Here is a 21,321-nt window from a genome sequence, read left to right as displayed (position 1 = left end):
CGCGCTGGTCGCCACCTCGAAGCCGCGCTGTGCTGAGCCTCAGCCGTGTTGGCCGCACAACGGGAAGGGTTTCTGTTTCTGTAAAACCAAAAACATCAGGGTCGTCAGGGGCTTGGGGCCATGGAGCAAGAGTGGGGACCTTGTGCATTTGTAGGATGCTACCCACCGAGGCCATCCCCCAGTTGTGACAACCGAAAATGTCTCCAGACAGCGCATGTGTCCCTGGGGAATGGCATGACCTGGGCAGAACGTGCACTGAGGTCATGGAGAAACGGCCCGTGGGGGGCCAGATGGGGTCTGGAGGGGCGGGGGCACGCTGGCGACGAGAGGGGCAGGGGAGGGGCGAGTGGCCCGAGGTGGCATGCTTGTTCTCAGCCACAGCCCCTCCCAGCGTGCAGAGCCTGGTGCATTGCAGGGGCCCGGACTGCGGACGTGAGCAGAATGGCCACGAGGACAGCCCGTGGTGCAGCCGTGCGCAGGCCTGACTCAGAGTCGGGAGTCCGGGAAGCCGCCCGGACGGGGATGAGCCCACAGTCCTGCAGAGCAGGCAGGGAGATGTTTGGAGAAGGCGCTGGATGGCGGAGGGTGGGAGGGAGCGTGGCGGGGGTGCCGCCTGTTTTTCCGAGGGGGCCCGTGCTCGTGGAGCCCCGCAGGACACGCTGTAGGGACTGAGCGCGACGGCCCGCCGTGATACGTGACGGCGTAAGGGCGGCACGCGTGTGTCCCGAGGGCGAGGGCCTGGCTCTTCTTGCCGGTGTCCGCTCACCTGCTGAGGAAGCACATTGTTGGAAGGGAAGAAGCAGGCGGCTGAGCAGTGGTGAAGACGCCATGAATTGTGTCTGCGCCCGGCCTCCGGGGGGTCGGGGAGTGGAGCGGGGTCCAGGGAGCATCAAGGGGTGAGCTGGCCCCCAGGCGCCCTAACCCCACATGCTGGCCGGCCAGGCCTCCACGCACGGCCTAGGTCAGCACGCTTGCTGTTGGGAGACAACCCAGGCAGCTCGACGCGGGTCCTGAGAAACTTGGCCGCGAGTCAGGACGCAAGGAGCTGGGGTCAGAAGGGCTGGTTGTGCCAGCTCCGAGGAAGGCGGCCTGGGCGTCGAGTCCAGAACGTTCTGTGGCCCCACGTGTTCGTCTGCTGGGGCAGCAGCGCAGTGCCCGGGGTCCCTGCCACAGCCGCTCCTGTGTGGGGCCGCTCGGAGGACTCCCCGTGCCCGGGGCGGGCTCCAGGCCAGGCTCGGGGCGCCCTGCTGATGCCGTCTCGTGTGCTGTCTTTCAGGATTTCTTCTTCTATTCTCTAGTCTACGACCCCCAGCAGAAGACCCTGCTGGCTGATAAGGGAGAGATCCGCGTGGGAAATCGGTACCAGGCGGACATCACTGACCTGCTGAAGGAAGGTAGGGCACAGGGCGGTGGGCAGGGCGGCCGCGGGCGAGGAGGGCGAGGTTCCTTCAGGGGGCTCTTTTAAGCTTGTTCTCCGAAAAATCTTCTTTGAATGAGTGTGCCTGTGTGGGCTGCTTGTGCCAGTGGGCAGTGCCGTCTGCGACCCGTCATGGCTCGCGGTGTCTCGCAGCAGGTGGAGGTGGCGGGCGGGACGGGGCTGTCAGCGGCTCAGTCACTGAGAAGGGGAGCCTGCGCTGGGGCAGCTGCCCTGCCCCCCTCCCCCCCCCGCCCCCCTGTGTGCTCCCGTCACCCGTCCCGCCCCTGCTTCTCTTTCTGCTGAAAGTCGCCAGCTGTGGCGTAGGGCCCGCCGCTCGCCAGGCGGCTGTGATGATCTTTTGTGGGTTTCCATCACTTGAGCTGCTCCTTCTATGGAGACGGCCCAGCCTCCATCCCGCGTCCTCTGCTTCTCTCGGCACCCCGGTGTCGCATCTCTGCTCCAGGCCCCGCCGGGGTCTCTGGGCCTGGCAGTCTTTCGGCCCCTCGGCCAGTCCCTTGGCGACGGAGTGCGTGTGGCCAGCATGTGCCCGCGCTCTGTCGGGCCGGCCAGATGGAGGTCCTGGGGCTCCTTTCCTCCTACCCGATCTCTGCCATCACCTGCTATTCTCTGAGGACACTCTCTTAGTGTCCACGTTCCTCTCCCATGGCCTCCGGCTCTCCTCCACGGATGTGATGACCTGTTTCTCTGAGACTGATCTTGTTTTTTTTTTAAATGTCTGGCGTTGGCTTGCACGTGTGTGCCCCCCACATACGTACCTACGTGACACCACGTCTACACGTGCGAGTCGCACACTGGTCTCCTCTTCTCCTTGATTGGTTTTTTGTTGGGGGGGTCCTGCCGGTTGGAGGTGAGGAGGGGTGTGGGGGGAAGCCATGCCAGGAGGCACACAGGTTCCCTCTGCCCTGCGTCCCACCTTCTGGCCCTTGGCCGCGTCTGGGGGTTTCCCTGAGCACTGCGCCCCACCTCCTACCTGCCCATCCTGGCCCGTCACTTGCCTCGCGACGGTCCCCTCCCCTTGCTGTGCGCACAGCTGGTGTTTGGGTCCACGTGGACTTCAGGGCCTCTGCTGGCCTCCTGATGACAGCAGGTCTGCGGGCGGGTCTGGTGACGACCAAAGGAGGACGTGGAGTGGCTTGAATGTCAGAGGGCCTCAGTTTCCCCGGCAGGGACCTGGGTGCCAGGCTCTAAGGGCTGCCTCGGGGATGTGGGGCCTGGGCCTGGGTCCACCGAGCTCCTGGGTGCTGCCGAGAGGGGGTCTCCACGGGCCCTGGAGCCAGGACCCTCCCAGGGAATGAAATTGCACCGTCACCTTTAATGCCTTGGAAACGCTCAAGGGTGCAGAGTGACGGCCGGCAGAGGCTTAGCTCAGGGTGGCCCTCGACCCTCGATGCCAGGAGCCGTGGGACCCCGGTGAGGGGTCTCGGCACACAGCTCCCCCGGAAGGACACCACCTACGACACCAGGCACATCCCACCCATACTCAGCCTGCAGCTCGCGGTGGCCCCCAAAACCCCGGCCTGCACCCGGGAGGGGTGTTCAGATCCTTGCCCTGGATCCGTCACGCACCCCTGCAGTGGGGGGCCTTCCTGCCACGACCCCAGATGGGCCCACGAGGCCTGACCCTCCCTGAGGCAAGGGAGTGCGTGTTTCCCTGGCGACTTTGAGCCCGGCTCGAGCCATCTGCTCACACAGGCTCCACGGTGGGCTCGCGGGGCCCTGACGCAGGTGGGACACACCCGTGAAGGTCCCTGTCCTTGGTCTGGAGTTCGCTGCCCCCGCAAGCAAGGGGCGCCGAGTGGATTGTTGGCACGTGTGCGGCCTGTGAGCCTGAGCTGGTTGTGGCCGTGGCCTTTCTCGCTCACGCGGGCTGGCCGCGCTGGGGCGCCAACTCTCCCCAGGTGTCTTCTGCACCGTCCGTGCTGGTCTCTGCCAGTGAGCTTCCTTCTTCAGAAGCCGTCGGGCCCGCCGGATTGTGGGGCGGGGGGCCTTCCTGGAAAGAGGATACACTGAAACGTGGCCTGTCTGGCACCGTGAGGGGCACTTGGGTGGCAGACGTCCGCGCTGGACGCGGCCACGTTGGCGTCCCGTGTCCTGGTCGTTGGGCGCACTGCTGCCGAGGCTGTAGGACCTCCGCCCCTGTTGTCGCACCTGGCTGCTCCAGCCCCCAGCGGGCGGGGCCTCGGCGGGCCGCGTGTGGAGCGCAGAATATCGTCGCGTGCCGGGCATGCCTGGAACTGCACGTGTGGCCTCGGGCCGGTCCCCCAGGGCCCCTGGAGGCAGGCAGACCCTTGGCTCTCACAGGCCTTGCTGCAAGCCTCGGGGCCTTAGGGTCTTGCTGGCATCACCGTTCCGTTTCTTGTAGGTGAGGAGGATGGCCGAGACCAGTCCAGACTGGAGACCAAGGTGTGGGAGGCACACAACCCTCTCATAGACAAGCAGATCGACCAGTTCCTGGTGGTGGCCCGGTGAGTTCTGGGCACCAGGGGCGGCAGGGGTGCTGCCTGGACCCCGGGCCTGTGTGCCTACCCACATCGCTCAGGGCCAGCCAGCGGCAGGGGCCAAGCAGCCAGGCACAGACGGGGCTGCTCCCCAGGACCCGAGGACTGGGCAGAAGTGCACGCTCATCTCTGGACAGTGGACAGGCTGTGGGCTGTTCCCCTGCAGACAGCTGGGGGGTAGCTGAGAAGGGAGGATGTGGCTCCTAAGGCCCCAGGGCCTGAGGGCCACGAGGGAGGCAGTGCTCTGAGGAGGACACCACCGCCCACCCCCTACCCCCATGGAGCCCTGGGGCTGGGCCAGTCGGAGGGGAGTCCCTGTGAGGGTGCAAGGGGCCCCCGTGCACTCAGTTGGACCCTGAGCCTTCGCTGTGGAGGGGTGGAGGGGGAGCCCTGCCACGAGCTCAGGAAGCTGAGCCGTGGGCGGTGGCTGCCAGTGGCATGCTCTGTCCCTGGGTCCTCCCAGCCCACCGTGTCCTCCTGTCTTGCTGTGCTCTGGGGTGGGCTGGGGCACCTCTGTGCATCGGGCTCCGGTGGTCAGTGTCTCCCCGCTGCCCCCAGCTCCGTGGGCACCTTTGCGCGAGCCCTGGACTGTAGCAGCTCCGTCCGGCAGCCCAGCCTGCACATGAGTGCCGCAGCCGCCTCCCGGGACATCACCTTGGTGAGTGGGCCATATGCCGGGCATCGGCACAGGTGGGGACCCCGTCCGGTGCCGGTGGGGCCCATGGTGGCCCTTATGCTCTCAGGCCCTGGCGGGGCCTGCTGTGTCTGGGCTGCCCCATCCCTGCCCCGTGCAGGGCCCCTTGCTCCCTCGGGTCACCACACTAGCCGAGAAGCAGGGACGGGATGGCAGTGACGAAGCAGGTCGACCGCCCACGTTTCCTGGCTCCACGCAGCTGGGATGAGCCCGCCCCCTGCCTTCCAGGAGAGCCCAGCAGGCTCGTCCCGGGAGCAAGCCCACCTCCATCTCCCGGGACTGTCCTCCTCTCCTCTCGGGTGGGTGGGCCTGGGTGACCCCGTGTGTCCCGCCACAGTTCCACGCCATGGACACGCTGCACAAAAGCGTGTACGACGTCGCCAAGGCCATCTCGGCGCTGGTGCCACAGGGCGGGCCCGTGCTGTGCAGGGACGAGATGGAGGAGTGGTCGGCCTCTGAGGCCAGCCTTTTCGAGGAGGCCCTGGAGAAGTACGGGAAAGACTTCACAGACATTCAGCAAGACTTCGTGAGTGCCACAGGGTGGGCGCGGGACCCCCTCCCCAGGGCCGCCGTGTGTCAGCGCACCTGCGTCTGTTTGCAGCTCCCAGCGGCCCGGGCCCAGGTCAGGGGTCACTGCCGGGCGCCACCAGCGTCCTCCCGGCTTGTTGGAGTTCATTGGTTCTATTTACCCCACTGAGCCTCTCCTTATGTGTCCTGTTCTGCGTCCCTTGAGGGTGTCCACCCCCTTCCCCGCCCCTGCCTGGGGGCATGTGGGATTTACAGCCGGGGCAGGGCCCGTGCCCTCGCGCACCCCTCCCTGCGCCCCGCTGAACCACACCTGTGCTCAGCTGAGCGGAGAGCCGCCTCCACAGTGAACCTTGCGGGGAGCGCGTCTGTCAGAGGGGGCAGGGCGGAGACGGGACTCGGCGGGACAGCCGGTGTCTGATTAGGAGCGCCACAGGTCATGGGCGGGCACCTGACAAGCCCCCAGAGGGCAGAAGGGACCCGCCAAAGGTAGAGAGACCGGCCTGCAGGGGGCAGAGCAGGGAGCCCCTGACCTCACTTGCCCTGAGTCTGACGTAGGGGTCACTTGCTGACGTCCCAGACACAGCGAGTGAGACCTTCCCAGAGAAGAGCAGCAGCTAGGAGTTGGGGCCACAGGTAACACGTGGCCAGACACACGCGGAGGCCGTGGGGCTGGGACCCCACGGGAGCACACGGCCGCCTCAGCAGCTGGTCCAGTGGACAGAGTATAGACGCTGTCTGAATCCCTGGTGCAAGGAGGCAGGTTTCTGAGTTATGTCCACACCACGCACACGCTTCCTCCGTGTTGAGAGGACGCTGGTTCCGTAGGCAGAGCAGGAATGGCTGGCGGGAACCCCTCCACCCGCAGGGTGAGCCGGCGCCTGAAACAATGGCGTGAACAGAACTCAAGGGGAGAGCGCGATCGGGCACTTGCTGTCCGCGGGAGGGGTACCGCCAGGCAGGGCTCGGAGGGGGCGTCGGGGCATCGCCGCGGCGGGGGAAGGGTCCTTGCTCGGGGAGGGACCCCCGCTGCCTGACAGGCGGCCCCCCTCGCGCAGCTGCCCTGGAAGTCCCTCACCAGCATCATCGAGTACTACTACATGTGGAAGACCACCGACAGATACGTGCAGCAGGTGAGCGCCCCGCCCCTGTGCGCGGACACCGCCCCCGCGGCAGCCCTTCCCCCGCCCCGGGCCCTTGACCTCTGTCTCCTGTTTCCAGAAACGCTTGAAAGCAGCGGAAGCGGAGAGCAAGTTGAAGCAAGTGTATATTCCGAACTAGTAAGTGCATCCCCGCGTGCCCTCGCTGCCCCTGGGGACCGTGGGCGGGGTGGGCGGGCAGCGGTCCTCCGTTGGTACAGGCGTCAGGACTGAAGCCCACCTGAGCCAAGCACCGCTCTGCCAGCCAGAGCTGGGGTGTAGACTGGGGCCCGAAGCGTGCCGCAGTAGCGTCCGGGACTGCAGGGGAGAGAGCCGGCGCGCCCGCCCCGCGTGGACGGGGCTGCCGGTGCCCGAGCGCCTGGCCTTCCTGGGAGCTGCACACCAGCGGCCTGGCGCTCCCGTGACGTCCTCCCTCTCTCCCTCACCCTAAGTAACAAGCCAAATCCGAACCAGATCAGCGTCAATAACGTCAAGGCAGGCGTGGTGAATGGCGCGGGGGCGCCAGGCCAGAGCCCTGGGGCCGGCCGAGCCTGCGAGAGCTGTTACAGTAAGTGCCCGCCGCCCAGCATCGGGGCCCACCCGCAGCGCTGGGCGCCCTGCACCGTCGATGGGTCCTGGCACCAGGGTGGGGGGAGGCGGGGGGGTGGGGGGACGCTCCCTCCCCGGGAAATCCCTCCTCGCGGGTCTGCGGGTGCCTGGGCCCGGCGGGGCGGCTCAGTGGGCGGGGGGCGACACTGTGTAATCTCTCTGCCGTCACTGGTTCTGCTTAAGGACCCGTCTATTTCCAACTTTGTTGTCCGTAGCCGCCCAGTCTTACCAGTGGTATTCTTGGGGTCCCCCTAACATGCAGTGTCGCCTCTGCGCATCTTGCTGGACATATTGGAAGAAATATGGTGGCTTGAAAATGCCAACCCGGTTAGATGGAGAGAGGCCAGGACCAAACCGCAGTAACATGGTAAGTGGGCACCCCTCCCCGCCCCCACGTGTGGCTGGGCACCCGGCCCGCGGTCATGGCGCTGTGTCGGGGCGGCGCGCCCCCTTCCGCAGAGCCCCCACGGCATCCCAGCCCGGAGCAGCGGGAGTCCCAAGTTTGCCATGAAGACGAGACAGGCCTTCTACCTGCACACCACCAAGCTCACGCGCATCGCCCGGCGCCTGTGCCGAGAGATCCTGCGCCCATGGCACGCGGCCCGCCACCCCTACATGCCCATCAACAGCGCGGCCATCAAGGCTGAGTGTGAGTGTCGGCCCCCCGCCCCCAGCCCCAGGCTGTGTCGCTGCAGGAGGGGCTCACCTGTGCGGTGGGGGGAGGGCCCTCGGGGGTGGGGGTGCTGCACCTGTGGGGGTGCTGGCCCCGGCTCCCCTTACGCGTGCGGGCTCCTCCTACAGGCACGGCCCGGCTGCCCGAAGCCTCCCAGAGCCCGCTGGTGCTGAAGCAGGCCGTGCGGAAGCCCCTGGAAGCCGTGCTGCGGTATCTCGGTGAGCCTGTCCCACCCCAGCACCATGTGACGGTGTGCTCGTGGGCGCCCGCAAGAGGGGGCGCCACCCTCCATGCTGCCACCACGCGCGAGCGTGCCCACAGCCGTGCCTGCTGCTCCGGCCCCTGGCCTGCCCCTCTGTGGTACCTTGCCCGGTGCTGGGCCTGAGCTGCCGTGGTCCCTGTCTCCCCACCCCCATCCTGCTGCTTCTGTATTGCTGTAGCCTGGGGGCGGGCCTGGGGGCGCTCAGGGGCTTCAGGGTTTGGGTTGGAGGTAACCAGGACGGGTGTCCTGGCAGGCACCTGCGGGATGCTTCTTCACCCCAGCCCCACGGGAAGGCCAGTTGCCCCGTGAGCGGCACGCACACCTGCCACCCCTTGGCTCAGCTTTGCCCACCGCTCAGCCAGCCACCGGCAGCTAGGGCAGCAGGGAGCAGGGCTGGCCCCTTTGCTGGGCTCAGGGCGGGATCGTGAGTCAGGCCCTCCCAGCATGGAGGTGACTGACCTTCTGTGAAGGACATTCCAGAGCCATGAGCTAAGTGTGTTCTGTGTGGACGCAAGTGGATTTGGCGTCATCGGATGTCTAGGGCCTGGGTCGTGGGGCTGGGCCTCGCCCCATCCTGAGAGCCACCAAGGGCTGGGGAGCCTTGGCGGGTAGGAGCCTGAGCCTGCCGTGGCCCAGCCCTTCGTGGGGCGTATCCTTGGCTGGGCGTGCCTGGCTGTTAATTCATCGTCTGGCCAGGGGCCAGCCCCCTGCCATCAGCCCTGGTGGCCTGGACCTAGACACCCTGATGGGTCTGCTTGTGCACGGGCCTGTGTCTGGAGCGCGCGAGGTGCTGGCGGGCGCCCAGTGATCTGTGGGGCCGGCCACACCTGGCTCTTCCCTGCTCCCGGGACGCCCTGACGGGCGGGCCTGGTAGGCTCTGCCCCCCGTGGGCCCTCAGCCACGGTGGGCCTGGGGGGCTGCTGCTGCTCTTGCCTTCCCACACAGCGTGCGCCTGCTGTGTTCTCCCAACAGAGACCCATCCCCGCCCCCCCAAGCCCGACCCCGTGAAGAGCGTGTCCGGCGTGCTCGGCGGCCTGACCCCTGCCAAGTCGGCCCCTGTCATCAACAATGGCTCCCCCACCATCCTGGGCAAGAGGAGCTATGAACAGCACAACGGGGTGGACGGTGAGTCTCTGGTGGGGCGGCCAGGTGGGGCCTCCACGCTCAGCCGGCGGGGCCTGCTGGCCCTGGGGTGCCCGGCCCCGTCCCTGCCTGGCCCACGCCTGCTGACCGTGTTCTCTCTCCCTCTCTCCCCCGTCGCCGGGCGCTGGCAGGCAACATGAAGAAGCGCCTCTTGATGCCCAGTAGGGGTAAGGCCTGGGGCGGCCGCGGCGTGGGCGCCGTGCGAGCGCCGTGCGGTGCCTGTGTGTGCTGTGCTCCTGCGTGCATGACGCACGGCGGGCGGCTCAGGGCTCGCCCATGGGGCAGTCCACGCGGGCCGGGCCACACCCCGCTTCCCCGCGCTCCCCCCCTTTCCCGTGTCACTGGGCAGAGGACCAAGGGCTGCCTCGCAGGCCCCCAAATGCCGAGTCCTTCCTTGGGGCCTCTGGCTCACGGGTTGTCCCCTCCTTCCCGGCCCAGTGCCCGGTCAGTGGACTGTCCTCGCTCGTGCAGCCCTGGCGCCCCCGCCGCCTGCCTGTACTGTCCGCCATCGCGCTGTGACTGCCCGCATGCCGTCAGCCTCCGCTCACGTGGCTGCCCGTGCTGTGCCGACAGCCCTCTCGTGCGCCCTGCCCGGTGGGGGGGGGGGCTTGGGGACCCTGGCCTCCCCGGTGGGGGCAGATAGGCCCAAGCTGAGGGCGTGGTCGGCACCTCTGGGGGAGGCATTCAAGGCCCAAGTGAATGTCCAGGCCAGGGCCTCGCAGGGAGGCGCACGAAGGGTTGGGGTTCCAGGGGAAGGGGACTGAGGCTGGCCGAGGGGACACGGGAAGCGGGTGCCTTGACCCTGCTGCCATCAAGTGCCCAGGTTGTCAGCATGTCGGGAGTGGGGCTCTTCGTCGTCCAGGCCTGTCCACAGTTTCCCACCCAGTGGCTCAAGGCCTTGCTTTGCCCTCTTGGCTGGGCGAGGGGCATCCCTGGGCTCTGAGGCTGCTCCAGAGTGAGGTGCTAGGGGAGGGGTGGCCGTGGTGGCAGTGAGGGGCCTGTGGGTCCCGGAGGCTCTGGCTCCCCCAGGGTCAGCCCGCGGCAGGATCCATGCGGGAGGGAGAGAGAGGTGAAGCAGGCTGGAAGGAAGGACGACGGGGGAGATGCACGCAGAGCCCCTGGTGACGGGAGGCTCAGGGTCATGTGTGGGCACTCTGACACCATGGGCCAGCAAGCATGAACGTGCCCAGAGTCCCCTGCCCCCAAGGTGGTGGGCCAGGCACCAGGGACCTGCGAGACGGCACCGGCCATCCAGCCTGGCCTTGCCGCTGGGTGCTGCCCTGGGGCTGCCTCCGTGCCCTGTGTCAGCAGCGGGGGCTGGCCTGCTCACCCGCCCTGTGCTACAGACTCCTCAGGCACCACCTGATCGCATCCCACAGAAGTGGAGCCCGGTGCTGGTCAGCAGCTCTCTGTGGGCTTGGGGCTTGTTTTGTAAAAAGCCATTAGCCAGTGCCGTGGATAAGGTTAATTTACTTGTATTCTTCAGTTTATCCAAACCGGTAGCTGCTGTGTCTCCTTAAGTCTCAGAGGTGGGTCCCAAGGGCATCACTGGTGGGCGACCCTCCAGGAGCACTGGGGGCCACACACACAAGCTCTGCAAGGAGGCTACAGCTGGCCCCCTGAGACAGCACGGGGCAGCCTGGGCCTGGGGGCATTGCCAGACTGCTGGGCAGGCATGAGTCGAGCTCTGGGCCAGGGCCTGGATCCCGGCACCCTTGGCCTTAACTCACTAACCTAGCCCCCCAGGCACGTCTGCTCCTCACCCACCTTCCTCGGCCTGTGGCCGTGCACGTGCTCACTGTCTAACACTGACCGTCTGTTTTCTTCCTTCTGCACCCATCACTCTGATAGGCACTTACCTGGGTAAGTAGCACCGGGCCTGGGGCTGCCGGCCAGGTGCAGGGCCCCTCCCTCCGCCCTGCCCAGGGGTTCCCCCGGCTAGGAGGTGGTTTGCTGGGGGGAGGGCTGGACAGCTGCTCCTCGAGAGACAGGCCTCGGTCAAGAAGTATATCTGGGAAGAGCTAGTTGTGGGAGGCCTCTGGCAGGACAAGCACACATGCTCACATGTGATCACACGTGTGCACACCCATGCGTGCACGCTCACTGGCACAGGTGGAGCAGGGGAGGCAGCGGCGGCCCTGGGGTCACCTGGCTGGGGTCTGGGGGCGTGGGAACCATGACCCAGGACGGTGTCTTCTCGGTCCGAGGCACTGCAGCTCCAGACCCCAGCCCGCAGGGTGGGAGCTCCATCCGCTCGTGCAGGGCAGCTGGCCCCAGGGTCAGTGAGGGATGCTTGGAGCCCCTTGGGAAGCAGCCCGGCGCGGCCTGGCCTCCTGGGGCCTGTGCAGCGCTGCCTGAAGAGGGGCCGCCTTGCAGAGGGCCTTCTGGTACCACCGTGTTTATGGCCGGGCTCGGCGTTGCTTGGCTACTGTGTAAACCGGGCTTCATCTGTCTCAGCCCCGTCGGGCAGGCAGCCTGCGTGCCAGGGAGTGGGCTGTCACACCCGAGACTCCTGGCCTTCTGCCTCGAGCCCAAGACGGTACCTCTCCTACTGGCCAGGCCAGAGGTGGTCCTCAGGGCCCCCGGCAGCTGTGGGATCGCCTGGGGGCTGCTTGGGCTGGGCCGGGACTGGGGGAGGCCGAGGCACCCCTGTCCTCCAGGCCCCCCAGGGCACAGGCTGTGGCTCCAGGTTTCCTGCCCTTTGGCGGCCGGGCCTCACGTTCTGTTCTTGCCCTTGTCAGGTCTGGCGAACCACGGACAGACCAGGCACATGGTAAGAGGGCGAGCTAGCGGGACCTCTCCCCACACGTGTGCCCAGGACGGGCGGTCATGCACGGCTCCCTTGGCGGCTGGGGTGGAGGCCGGGCCCGTGTGCCTCCTGCCGTGTTTTGGAGTACAGCCTGGGGTGAAGGGTGCAGCGCGCAGTCCCCGGGGTGCCCCCCTCACGCCGCCCCTTGCCACAGGGACCAAGCCGGAACCTTCTGCTCAATGGGAAGTCCTACCCCACCAAAGTGCGCCTGATCCGCGGGGGCTCCCTGCCCCCCGTCAAGCGACGGAGGATGAACTGGATCGACGCCCCCGACGACGTGTTCTACATGGCCACCGACGAGACCAGGTGGGGGCCTCCCCGAGGCCGCGGGCGAGCAGGGGGGCGGCCGCCGCAGCCGCGTCACCCGTGGGCCCCGCTCTGTCCACAGGAAGATCCGCAAGCTGCTATCGTCCTCGGAGACCAAGCGTGCTGCCCGCAGGCCCTACAAGCCCATCGCCCTGCGCCAGAGCCAAGCCCTGCCGCTGCGGCCGCCCCCGCCGGCCCCCGTCAACGACGAGCCCATCGTCATCGAGGACTAGGCGCCCCGCTGCCCCGCGAGGCCACTCCGACCACAGCCCGCGTCCCCGCCCGCCGCCCGCCCGCCCGCCGCCCGGTTTTGGTAGTGCCCCCCTCCCCCCACTGCAGAGAAGCTGCTCCTTCAGGACACCTGGGGAAGAAGTACTTTAACTTATTCCCAGAAGGCCGAGGAGTCGTTTTTAGCTTTGTGTTTACTTTTTGGCCGGAGCGGAGCTGAGGAGCCGTCCTGTGTGCCTGCAGTGCGCTGCGGGCCTCGCGGGCCGGCCGCAAGTGTTGTTGTGTTCTGTTGAAGGTGCCATTTTAAATTTTATTTTTATTACTTTTTTTGTAGATGAACTTAAGCTCTGTAACTTACATCTGGAACGTTAGGATCGGCTCGGCCAGCGGCTGGCCGAGCTGCCTGGTGGGGTTGGCCCCTGGTCTTTTCAAGTAATTTTCATATTAAAAAAAACAAAGAAAAAAAAACTCATAAAAAGAAAAAACCAACGAGCCCTTCCCGTGTCTTCTGTGTCCCGTCCTGTCCCCCCCCTTACCCGGGGCCTGCAGGCCCGTGTGCCAGGCAGGGGGAACCCCATGAGCACCAGCTGACCTGTGGCTCTCCTGGCCTCCAGGCTGGGCTGGGGTTTCTGTCATTCCCCTGCCTCTGCCCCACACACCTGCCTTGTGCGGAGCCTGGCCCAAGGATCCCCTCTCTCACAGAGCACAGGGCCGGCCAGAGCTCAGGCCCCTCCCGAGGTAGAGCCAAGGCCCCCCGTGTCTGGCTGAGACGGGGGTGGCCTGGATGTGGCCTGGGACCCAGACTGGCAGGTGCCTAGCTCCCTGTGGCCACATGGCTCCCCTCCAACCAGGGCAGCCAGCATAGCTGGGGTCAGGCCGGCCCACCACCCTGCTCCTGGCAGAGCCCTGCCCCAGCTGTCCGAGGGTTCCTGCCCAGAGCCACAGGGCCAGCCCCCAGCAGGTGTGGGGTTTCCTAAGTGAGAATTTGCTCAGATTTCAGCAACTACGTTGTTCTCAGAAATTCTACCTCCAGCCATCCCTCCGCACCCACCCTTGCAGGCCAGCAAGACAGGTGCAAGCTGTCTAGCCCCCGAAGAGAGGGGTGGGGGGGGACGCCTCGCAGTCTGTGCAGGCTGTGCCACCCCAGCCGGCCTGGAGAAGGGTGAGCCGGGCCCTCCTGAGGTGGGGCTCCCTCTTCCTGCCCTCCCCAGTCCCACTGTGGTGTGTGCACATCTCAGCCAGGGGGATTAAAATAGAAACTACTTCTGCTTCCTCGCAGGAGACAGATACGGGAGTCCTGGCCTCCCACCTCCATCCTGTGATGGGGCCCTGTAAGGTGACAGGCCAGGGTGTTGAAGTGGCCCCTCCCACCCGACTGTCCTCTGGAGTCCTGGTGCCCCCTCCCTGCCCTGAGAAGGAGTTTCGCGGAGGAGCCTTTTCCCAGCCTGGGGGTCTGAGAAGGGGGCAAGGATCTCTTCCTTCCTCCTCAGACCCAGGTACAAGAGTCATCCCCAGGAGGGGCGAACCTCCAAACATCCCCCCCCCCCCCCGCGCTGTGCAGGGGTCCCTGCCGCAGAGCCAAGAACCCCCCTGTGTGCTCTTTACCAGCCAGGACACCATGCCACCAAGGCCCCAGGGGAGGGCCCTGCCCCCACACCTGGCTGGCTAGCTGGCCCCGCCATCTCCCTGCCCTGTCCCTGCCCCCGCCTGTATCCCTCTGTGGTTTCAGAGGTGGACACTGCCATTCAGTGTCCATTGATCCAGAAGAGTCGTCACATTAGGGACCTGTCCCCCATTCTGCCCAGGGGTGCCTGGCCCATGCCAAGGCCTTCCCTTTGCTCTGCCCCATCACTGTCCCGGCAGGACTGGGCCCTGGGCCCCTCCCACACATAACCTCCTTACAGAAGATACCTGATGCCCAGCCTCAGCAGGCAGTGGGCTGCAAAGGTGTGACCTGTGGGGAGCCCCAGCACTGGCCACCCTGCCAGGAAAAGGACTGCTGAGGCCTCCCCACCCCCATCTCCTGGCTTGCCTGGCAAGGGGCCAGAGTCAGGGTGCGGACGGGAGGGGGGCCGGTCAGGCTGGTCAGTCAGGCTGCAGGGGGGACCACATGTTTCTGTGCTGTTGTCCTCACAGGAGTAGCAGTGGCGTGAGGGTGTGAGTGCAGGGAGGGGGGTGGCCAGGGAGCTGGGCCAAGGAGGGGCTGTGGTGAAAGTTTGGGTTCTGGAGGTCTGTGGGACCGTGACTCTCTCACTCTTCCAGTGCGGAAATACAGCTGGTCCCAGGGGCCTGGCTGGTGCACGGGGCAGAGGAAAGGGGGGTGGGGGTAGGGGAGCTCAGGGGGAGCTGCCTGGACTGAGCGGGGTCATTTGGGCTTGGGGGGGGGGTCTGTCCACTTGTCGGGCTTGAGGCTCAGCTGGGCTGGAGGCCCAGGGAAGGGCTTATTGGGAGGGAGAAGACCAGGGCGTCCTCCTGGATCCCCAACCCCAGGGTGGGTAGGACCGGGTTGTTCAGGCTCCCGGATGGAGGCGGGGGGGGGGGGGGGGGGGGTCAGCCACGCCCCTGTTGGGAGGAGGACTGTGGAGCCCTGGAGGGGGGGTATCCTCAGTTCTGGCAGAAGCACTGCTGCTTTGGGGCCAGCAGGCCGGAGGTCAGAGGCCCTGGGCCCTGAGCTAGAGGGTCCAGAGGAGGGATGCCCCGCAGCGGAAGCCGTGGGGAGGCGGGAGCAGGGAGATGGCAGTGCGAGCGCACCGGGGCACAGCGCCTGCACAGCGAGCACGGCCAGGGGCTTTCCCCCTTCTCTTCTCCCGTGCCTACCGTCCCGGGGTGGAGAGCTTGGGGACAATGCCTTCCTCCCGCGCCTGCGGCACGCCCAGGTCCCCTCCCCGCCTAGCTCCCTCCCCCTCTCCCGCTTCCAGCAGTTTCTCTCCCGCTGTTTTTGGAAGTGTTGGGCGCCCTGCCCTCCACCCACTGAGCGTTCGGCACCATCGACGGTGTCAGGCGGGGGCGGGCGGCGGGGCAGGACCCGGACAGGCCAGGTGGCCGCGCCCGCCCGGAATCCAGCTCCGATCCCGCCTCGCGGCCGTTGCTATAGAAACTGAGCAACAAAGGGACGCCGGGCGGGGGGCGCGCGGCGGGGTGGGTGGGGTCATCCAGGGGTGGGGACCGGGCGCCAAAGACCAGCGTCCGTCTGCGTGTCCAGGGGCCGGCCTTCCGGGCCAGGGCCCTTAGAGCCAGGAATGCCCCGGAACCGTAGGGGCTGCAGACCCCCGCCCGCCCCGGCCCGGCCCCGACGTTGCCATGGACACGGGCGAGACACCGGCGTCGGGGCGCCAGGCGGGTCGGGCCACCCTCGCTGCCCCGGCAGGTGCGCCCCCGCCCCCGCGGCGCCCCCAGCTGGACCCGGGGAGCGGGCTCCCGAGGCCCCGCCCCGGCCGCGGAGCCAATGGGTGCGCGGGCAGCCGGCGGGCGGGGCGGGGCGGTGGCGCGGTGGCGGCGGCGCGGAGACCGGCGCGGGCTGAGGGCGCGGGCCGACGGGCGCACCGACCATGGCCTCCAAGTGTCCCAAGTGCGACAAGACCGTGTACTTCGGTGAGTGCTGGGCCGGACCAGCGCCCGCCGCCCTTCGCGGTCAACCCCCGGCCGCAGAGCCGCGCGCCCCGCCCCGGGATGCGCGGTCCCGGGATGCGCGGCCCCGAGCCCGGTCAGCCTCGCTGCCCACGCGGGTGCCGCCGGAGGGTGGAGCTGGACGAGGCCGGGGCAGCCACGCCCGAACCCCGCAGCGGCCGGCGGGGCCGGGCGGGGGTGCGCGGTCCTCCCAGGATGAGGCCGGGTTGGGGGTCACGTTGGGGATTCACAGGCGCGGAGCGGGGCGGTGTCGGGCGGGGCGCACGCACGCTGTGGGAGCCTCCCGCGCGCTCCTGCTTTTCACGGCCCTTCCCCGCGGACACGTGGCCGGGACAGCGTGGCCCGGAGCAGTGACCTCCCCCCCCCAACCTCCACCTCGACCTCTGCCCACACCGGGGCGGCCAGATATGGGCTCTGTCTGGACCCAGTCCATGCGGGGGCGACCTTGGCCTCTTAACTCCTGCGTGTCCCAGCGTGCTCCCTTGCTTGGCGCGAGTTTTCCCCAGGACTTTCCTGTGGGTGGGGTGGGATGACAAGCGGGGCCCCACAAGCATGAGAGGGCACTGGAGCCCAGGTGGCCGAGCGCCCCTGCCTCCTCAAGGTCACAGCAGCCTGGGACTGGAGGGGGCAGCAGGTCTCTGCAGATATGCCCCCTGGGTATGCTGCACCCCCTGGCGCTCGCACCCGCTAGTCTGGCTTACTGAGCAACACTCTCTTCTCTCGGCTGACCTCTCCTGATTTTGCCCCTATCCTCCCGCCAACACCCTCACAGAGGGACACATAGTGTCAGAAGGGTGGGGACAGACAGGGGACCCTTTCCTGGTCATTGTGGGAGCAGTGGTCAGGGTCTGGAACAGGGACAGGCCAAGGTGAAGGAAGCCACTTGGCTTCCCTGCTGACAGGAGGGAGAAGGAGGTGGACGGTTGTTTGCTGTTCCCAGAGGGGAGGGACCGGATTTGGCCCCGAGTGCTTCTGGCCTGGCTGGGAGCCTAGGGGCTTCCGGCTGCCTCCCCAGGAGCTGGCCCAGTCCTTGGTCCCCATCCCAGAGGGGGCTCATCCCTGCAAGGCTCAGGGTGGGGGACAGCGCTAGGGTCCTCCTGCCATCCCCACTGCCCACGAGTCTGCCCCCACCGGGCCCGCTCAGGGCTCTCCAGGGCTGGGGCCGACAGTCCTGTGGACGGCCGGCAAAGCTCTTCTGCCTGCTGGGGCGGCCGCTGGCTCCCAGCAGAAAACAAAGGCAGCTCAGACTCGCTGGCTTCTGTCCTGGGCCGGAGGCACTGGCGCAGGGAGGGGGGCCTTTGGGCTGGGATCCTGCCCATCCCCCAGTCAGGCACCCCCCCCCAAGCAGCTAACACCCTGACCGGAGTGGAACCTGGGCCAGGACACCCCAGAGTGACCTCAGAATGCCTTGCCTTTGTGTCCTTAACAATGGTGCAGCCCAGAGGGGAGCCAGCTCCGGTACACCCAATCAATTCTCTCAGCTGGGCTGGTAACGTGTGGCCATCTACCCACCCGGTGGGTCTCAGGGTCATGCCCCTGCCCCCGCATGGCCATATGCTAGAGTTGGCCAGTGCGGCGTGGCTCTGGAGGCCCTGCTACAGCTGCTGTGGCCGCTGCTGGCCAGCAGGAGCACTGGGAGAGGGTGCGGGGCTGGCAGGGGACCCAAGCCTGCCTTGGACGCAGGAGGGGAGGCCGACCAGACCGTGCCAGCATCCTTGGGTAGAGTGGCCATAGGGATCGAAGCCTGTGCTGCCTCTGGGAAGAGCGTGGGGAGAGTGGGTCCTGGAGGCCGGCCCTGGCCTGGCTGGGCCCAGCAGGGTCTGCCAGGGCCGTGGGAAGCCAGCACTCAGGGCCCTGAGCTTGGGCCACCAGCAGCAGCACCCATGGGCTTCTGGGGGCAAGGAGTGAGCTGGCCAGACCCTCACTACCCGCTCTGCCAGGGCCCTCAGGAAAGCCTGGCTTGCAACCTCTCTGTGAGAGGACCAGAAGATATCCGCTGGTTCTTGGCCTTCTCTTGGGGCTCTGCCAGGGTGGCAGGGGCCCAGCCCGCCTGACCTCCTCCTCCCTGACGCTTCTGCTCAGACCCCTTCCCTTTGGAATTCCGGTTTGGCTCCAGCCTTTCTTCCTGCCCTCTCCTCCACCGCCCTTTTCCTGCCGTGCTCTCCTGGGGAGGCCCCCCACACTTCCGTCCATTAGGAGGTGGCCCAGTGGACAGGGGGAGGGATGGGGCCTTGGGGGGTGGTGACTGGGCCGTTAGCAGCTGGTCTCTGACCGTGAGTGTCAGAGTAGCAGCTGGAGGCAGGGGCAGGGGGTCCTCAGGGCTTATCCTGAGGAAACCAAATATAGACAGGTAGGCATTCTGTCCCATGGGGTGGAGGGGGGACATCACGGGCCTCCCCACAGGGGTCTGTAGGGTCAGTCCCCCCTTCCCCTCAGCGGCCGGTTCTACCAACGCCTTTAGGGCCCAATTAGGAGCCTTCAGGAACCTTCAAGGGAGGGCCAGGTGTGTGAGTGTGAAGCAGGTGTTTGAGGGAGGGGCAGGTGTGCCATTGAGAGCGCTGACAGGTGCTCGAGCTGGGACGCTGACCCAGCAGTGATCCTTGGGTTGTGAGGGTGACCAAGACCCAGCAGGAGAGCAGGGACCCTGAGGGGCAGAAGGCGCACGGTGGGGGCTCGGGGGTTCCCGCGTGGGGCTGGATGGGGGGGTGAGGCTAGGCTCCGGGCCCTGGCCCTGACTTCCCCTCTTGCCCCCAGCCGAGAAGGTGAGCTCTCTGGGCAAGGACTGGCACAAGTTCTGTCTCAAGTGTGAGCGCTGCAGCAAGACGCTGACCCCTGGGGGCCACGCTGAGGTGAGCCCCCTCCCCTGGGGTGAGGGGAGCAGGGCTGGAGGCTCCTGGGCTCTCTGCACCCTCGGGCCGGGTCTGGGGCTGTGGGCAGGGGGCCAGCCCTCACTCTGCACTCCTCTGCCCAGCATGACGGGAAGCCGTTCTGCCACAAGCCCTGCTATGCCACGCTCTTCGGACCCAAAGGTGAGCTCGGGTCCCCCTCCTCTGCCTGTGAACCGTTCTGGCACCGGGAGGAGTGGCCACTGTGCATCCTGGACCCAGCACAGTTCCCTGGCCCCTTCCCCCACTGCCCACTCTGGACCCTCCCCAGCAACCCCTTCCACCCTTGAAATTCTAGCATTCTCCATGCCCTTCCCAGAAATCTACGGCAGGCACCCTCTGGGTGGGGGAGTCCTGACCCTGTAGAGTGGGCTGTGGAGGGCCCTTTTCTGCGAAGCTGGATGGGGTGTGAGGGGTGGGCGTGGGCGAGGCTGCTGGCTGCTCCCCCTGCAGCGACTGGCTCCCCACAGGTGTGAACATCGGAGGAGCGGGCTCCTACATCTATGAGAAGCCCTGCGCGGAAGGACCTCAGGTCACTGGCCCCATCGAGGTGCCTGTGGTCCGGGCTGAGGAGCGCAAGGCCAGCGGTCCACCCAAGGGGCCCAGCAAAGGTGGGCTGGGCTCGGTGTGGGGGAGGAGGGGTGTCCTGGTGGCCCTGCCCTGCCCCGACTCGTGGTGTCACTCATGGTGTGTCCCGCAGCCTCCAGCGTCACCACCTTCACGGGGGAGCCCAACATGTGTCCTCGCTGTAACAAGAGGGTCTACTTTGGTGAGTGACTGTGGCCGGCAGCAGCCTCTGGGGGGTCAGCCCAGGAGGGTCCCCAGCTTCACCGTCTCTCCCCCTTCCAGCCGAGAAGGTGACCTCTCTGGGCAAGGACTGGCACCGCCCCTGCCTGCGCTGTGAGCGCTGTGGGAAGACGCTTACCCCAGGCGGGCATGCGGAGGTGAGGGCGGGGAGCGGTGGCCCAGGAGGGGGCTGGTGGGGGCAGGGGTGTGTCTGTATGTCTGTGTGACACCCGCTGCTGGGTGCTGCCCCCTGGTGGCCAGAGTGGAGGCACGCGGGCGCACTGATGCTCGGAGGCCCCGCCCTCTCCACTGGTTGAGTGGACCTGGTGATGGCTTTGAGGTGTCCAGGGCCGGTGGGGGCGGGGGAGGGGTCCTGTGGGGAGACAGGAGGGCTGGAATCCCTGCTCACTCCCCGTTCTGCCCCCAGCACGATGGCCAACCCTACTGCCACAAGCCATGCTATGGAATTCTCTTTGGACCCAAGGGTGAGTGTGGCCAGGGGGGTTGGGATCCGGGTGCCCAGCTCCCCACGGCTCCCCCCCACCTTGCCACCTTTCTCTGCAGGCGTGAACACTGGAGCTGTGGGCAGCTACATCTACGACAGAGACCCAGAGGGCAAAGTTCAACCCTAGGGCTGCAGCCCCTCCCAGGGGGGCATGGGCCCATCCGCCTCCTGCTGGCCCCTGCCCCGGAGCCCACTGCTTGGCCCCATGGGGGAGAGCAACCAGCTGGCCCGTCCTCCCCGGCTCGTCCTGCCTTACAAGTCCAGGGCCTGAGTGTTATGGGGGAGGAGACCCCGCTGGGCTGTCTCCAGACGAGACCTGCCTGCCCATCCCCGTTTCTCTGGGTGTGTCTGACTTTGTACCCCCCCCCCCGCCCCTTATCCTCCTTTGTGTCCTCATGGCTCTGAGTCCGCATGGACCCATGTGTCCCTGTGTGTCCCTTGTGTGTGTGTCTCCGTGGCCCTGGGTGGGTCTCTCTGAGGTGGCCATCACACTCCCCCCTCCTGCTGCCCCAGGCCTGCCCCACAGTGTTATTTCTGCTTCCCTTGCCGGTGACGGCCACAGCCACGCTCTTCACGGTGTTCCTTGGGCAGACCGAGGGCGTCCCTGCCAGGAGCCCGTCGCCCACCCCGCACACCGCCTTGCAAGCGCTTGTCTGACACCCTCACATGGCTCCCACGTACCTGCTGAGACTGGCTGGCAATAAAAGGTTTGAGGAGTGGGGGCCGAGTGCTGTGTCTCCTCTTGTGGGAAGGGAAGGAGGTGAATCAGGACAGCACTCCCTCGTGCCATCGCAGATGCGCCCAGCACCTGTGGGCTGGCTTCTGGTGGGGCTGGGGTCCTGTGCCCAAGGTTAGCTGGGGTGGGTGGGAGGCAGGGAAGCTCTGTTGGGCGGTGACGCCAACAGTGCGGTGGGACAGGCCCCCGAGACGGGGACCAGGCCAGGTGGTGGGGAGGGGAGCATGGCAAGCGCTCTGGGCTTGGGGTTCTGGTCTCCAGAAATGCCAGGAGATGCCTGTATCCATCAGAGACCCAAAGCAAGGGAGGGGTCGGCCTCAGGAAAGAGCCCGGGGCCTGGCACGTGGGGGGCGGGGCAGGGGGCCAGAGGAGGGGTCCCGTGTGGGAGTGCAGGGAGCTGGGGAGGGGAGGCAGGGGCGAGGTGGGCCTTCAGCCCAGGACAGCCTGGAAGTACAGTG

The 21,321-nt window shown here is 67.0% G+C and overlaps 2 protein-coding genes across 4 annotated transcripts in view; both read left to right on the top strand.

Moving 5' to 3' along the window:
* The window catches only part of MTA1 (metastasis associated 1), a 32,567-nt gene extending 19,735 nt beyond the window's left edge, over positions 1-12,832 (top strand). The window contains exons 7-21 of one of the 2 annotated variants that reach the window (XM_048220043.2): positions 1,277-1,394; positions 3,801-3,903; positions 4,495-4,594; positions 4,968-5,156; positions 6,214-6,288; positions 6,377-6,435; positions 6,747-6,862; positions 7,119-7,270; positions 7,363-7,552; positions 7,705-7,794; positions 8,811-8,963; positions 9,113-9,148; positions 11,723-11,754; positions 11,945-12,096; positions 12,179-12,832. In XM_048220043.2, the coding sequence (XP_048076000.1) occupies positions 1,277-1,394; positions 3,801-3,903; positions 4,495-4,594; positions 4,968-5,156; positions 6,214-6,288; positions 6,377-6,435; positions 6,747-6,862; positions 7,119-7,270; positions 7,363-7,552; positions 7,705-7,794; positions 8,811-8,963; positions 9,113-9,148; positions 11,723-11,754; positions 11,945-12,096; positions 12,179-12,329 (1,716 nt within the window). In that variant the 3' untranslated portion in view covers positions 12,330-12,832. Of the gene's footprint in view, positions 1-1,276; positions 1,395-3,800; positions 3,904-4,494; positions 4,595-4,967; positions 5,157-6,213; positions 6,289-6,376; positions 6,436-6,746; positions 6,863-7,118; positions 7,271-7,362; positions 7,553-7,704; positions 7,795-8,810; positions 8,964-9,112; positions 9,149-11,722; positions 11,755-11,944; positions 12,097-12,178 lie in introns of those variants that run through there. The other variant, XM_048220044.2, reaches the window with a different exon arrangement.
* A 2,967-nt stretch (positions 12,833-15,799) lies between these two features.
* Positions 15,800-20,846, top strand: LOC113267174 (cysteine-rich protein 2). Of its 2 annotated transcripts, XM_026515138.4 has the most exons (8): positions 15,800-15,915; positions 18,706-18,800; positions 18,923-18,980; positions 19,307-19,447; positions 19,537-19,605; positions 19,686-19,780; positions 20,050-20,107; positions 20,187-20,846. In XM_026515138.4, the coding sequence occupies exons 1-8, from the start codon at positions 15,873-15,875 to the stop codon at positions 20,252-20,254; spliced, it is 627 nt and encodes a 208-aa protein (XP_026370923.1). In that variant the 5' UTR covers positions 15,800-15,872; the 3' UTR covers positions 20,255-20,846. The 2 variants fall into 2 exon arrangements, with proteins under 2 accessions (XP_026370923.1, XP_057174623.1); XM_057318640.1 differs by having other exon boundaries at positions 20,050-20,846.
* Positions 20,847-21,321: the final 475 nt, after the last annotated feature.

This window comes from Ursus arctos, unplaced genomic scaffold, assembly GCF_023065955.2.
Source record: "Ursus arctos isolate Adak ecotype North America unplaced genomic scaffold, UrsArc2.0 scaffold_25, whole genome shotgun sequence".
Lineage (NCBI taxonomy): Eukaryota > Metazoa > Chordata > Mammalia > Carnivora > Ursidae > Ursus > Ursus arctos.
The sequence above is the reverse complement of the archived record's forward strand: the minus strand, read 5'-3'. Positions and strand labels throughout refer to the sequence as shown.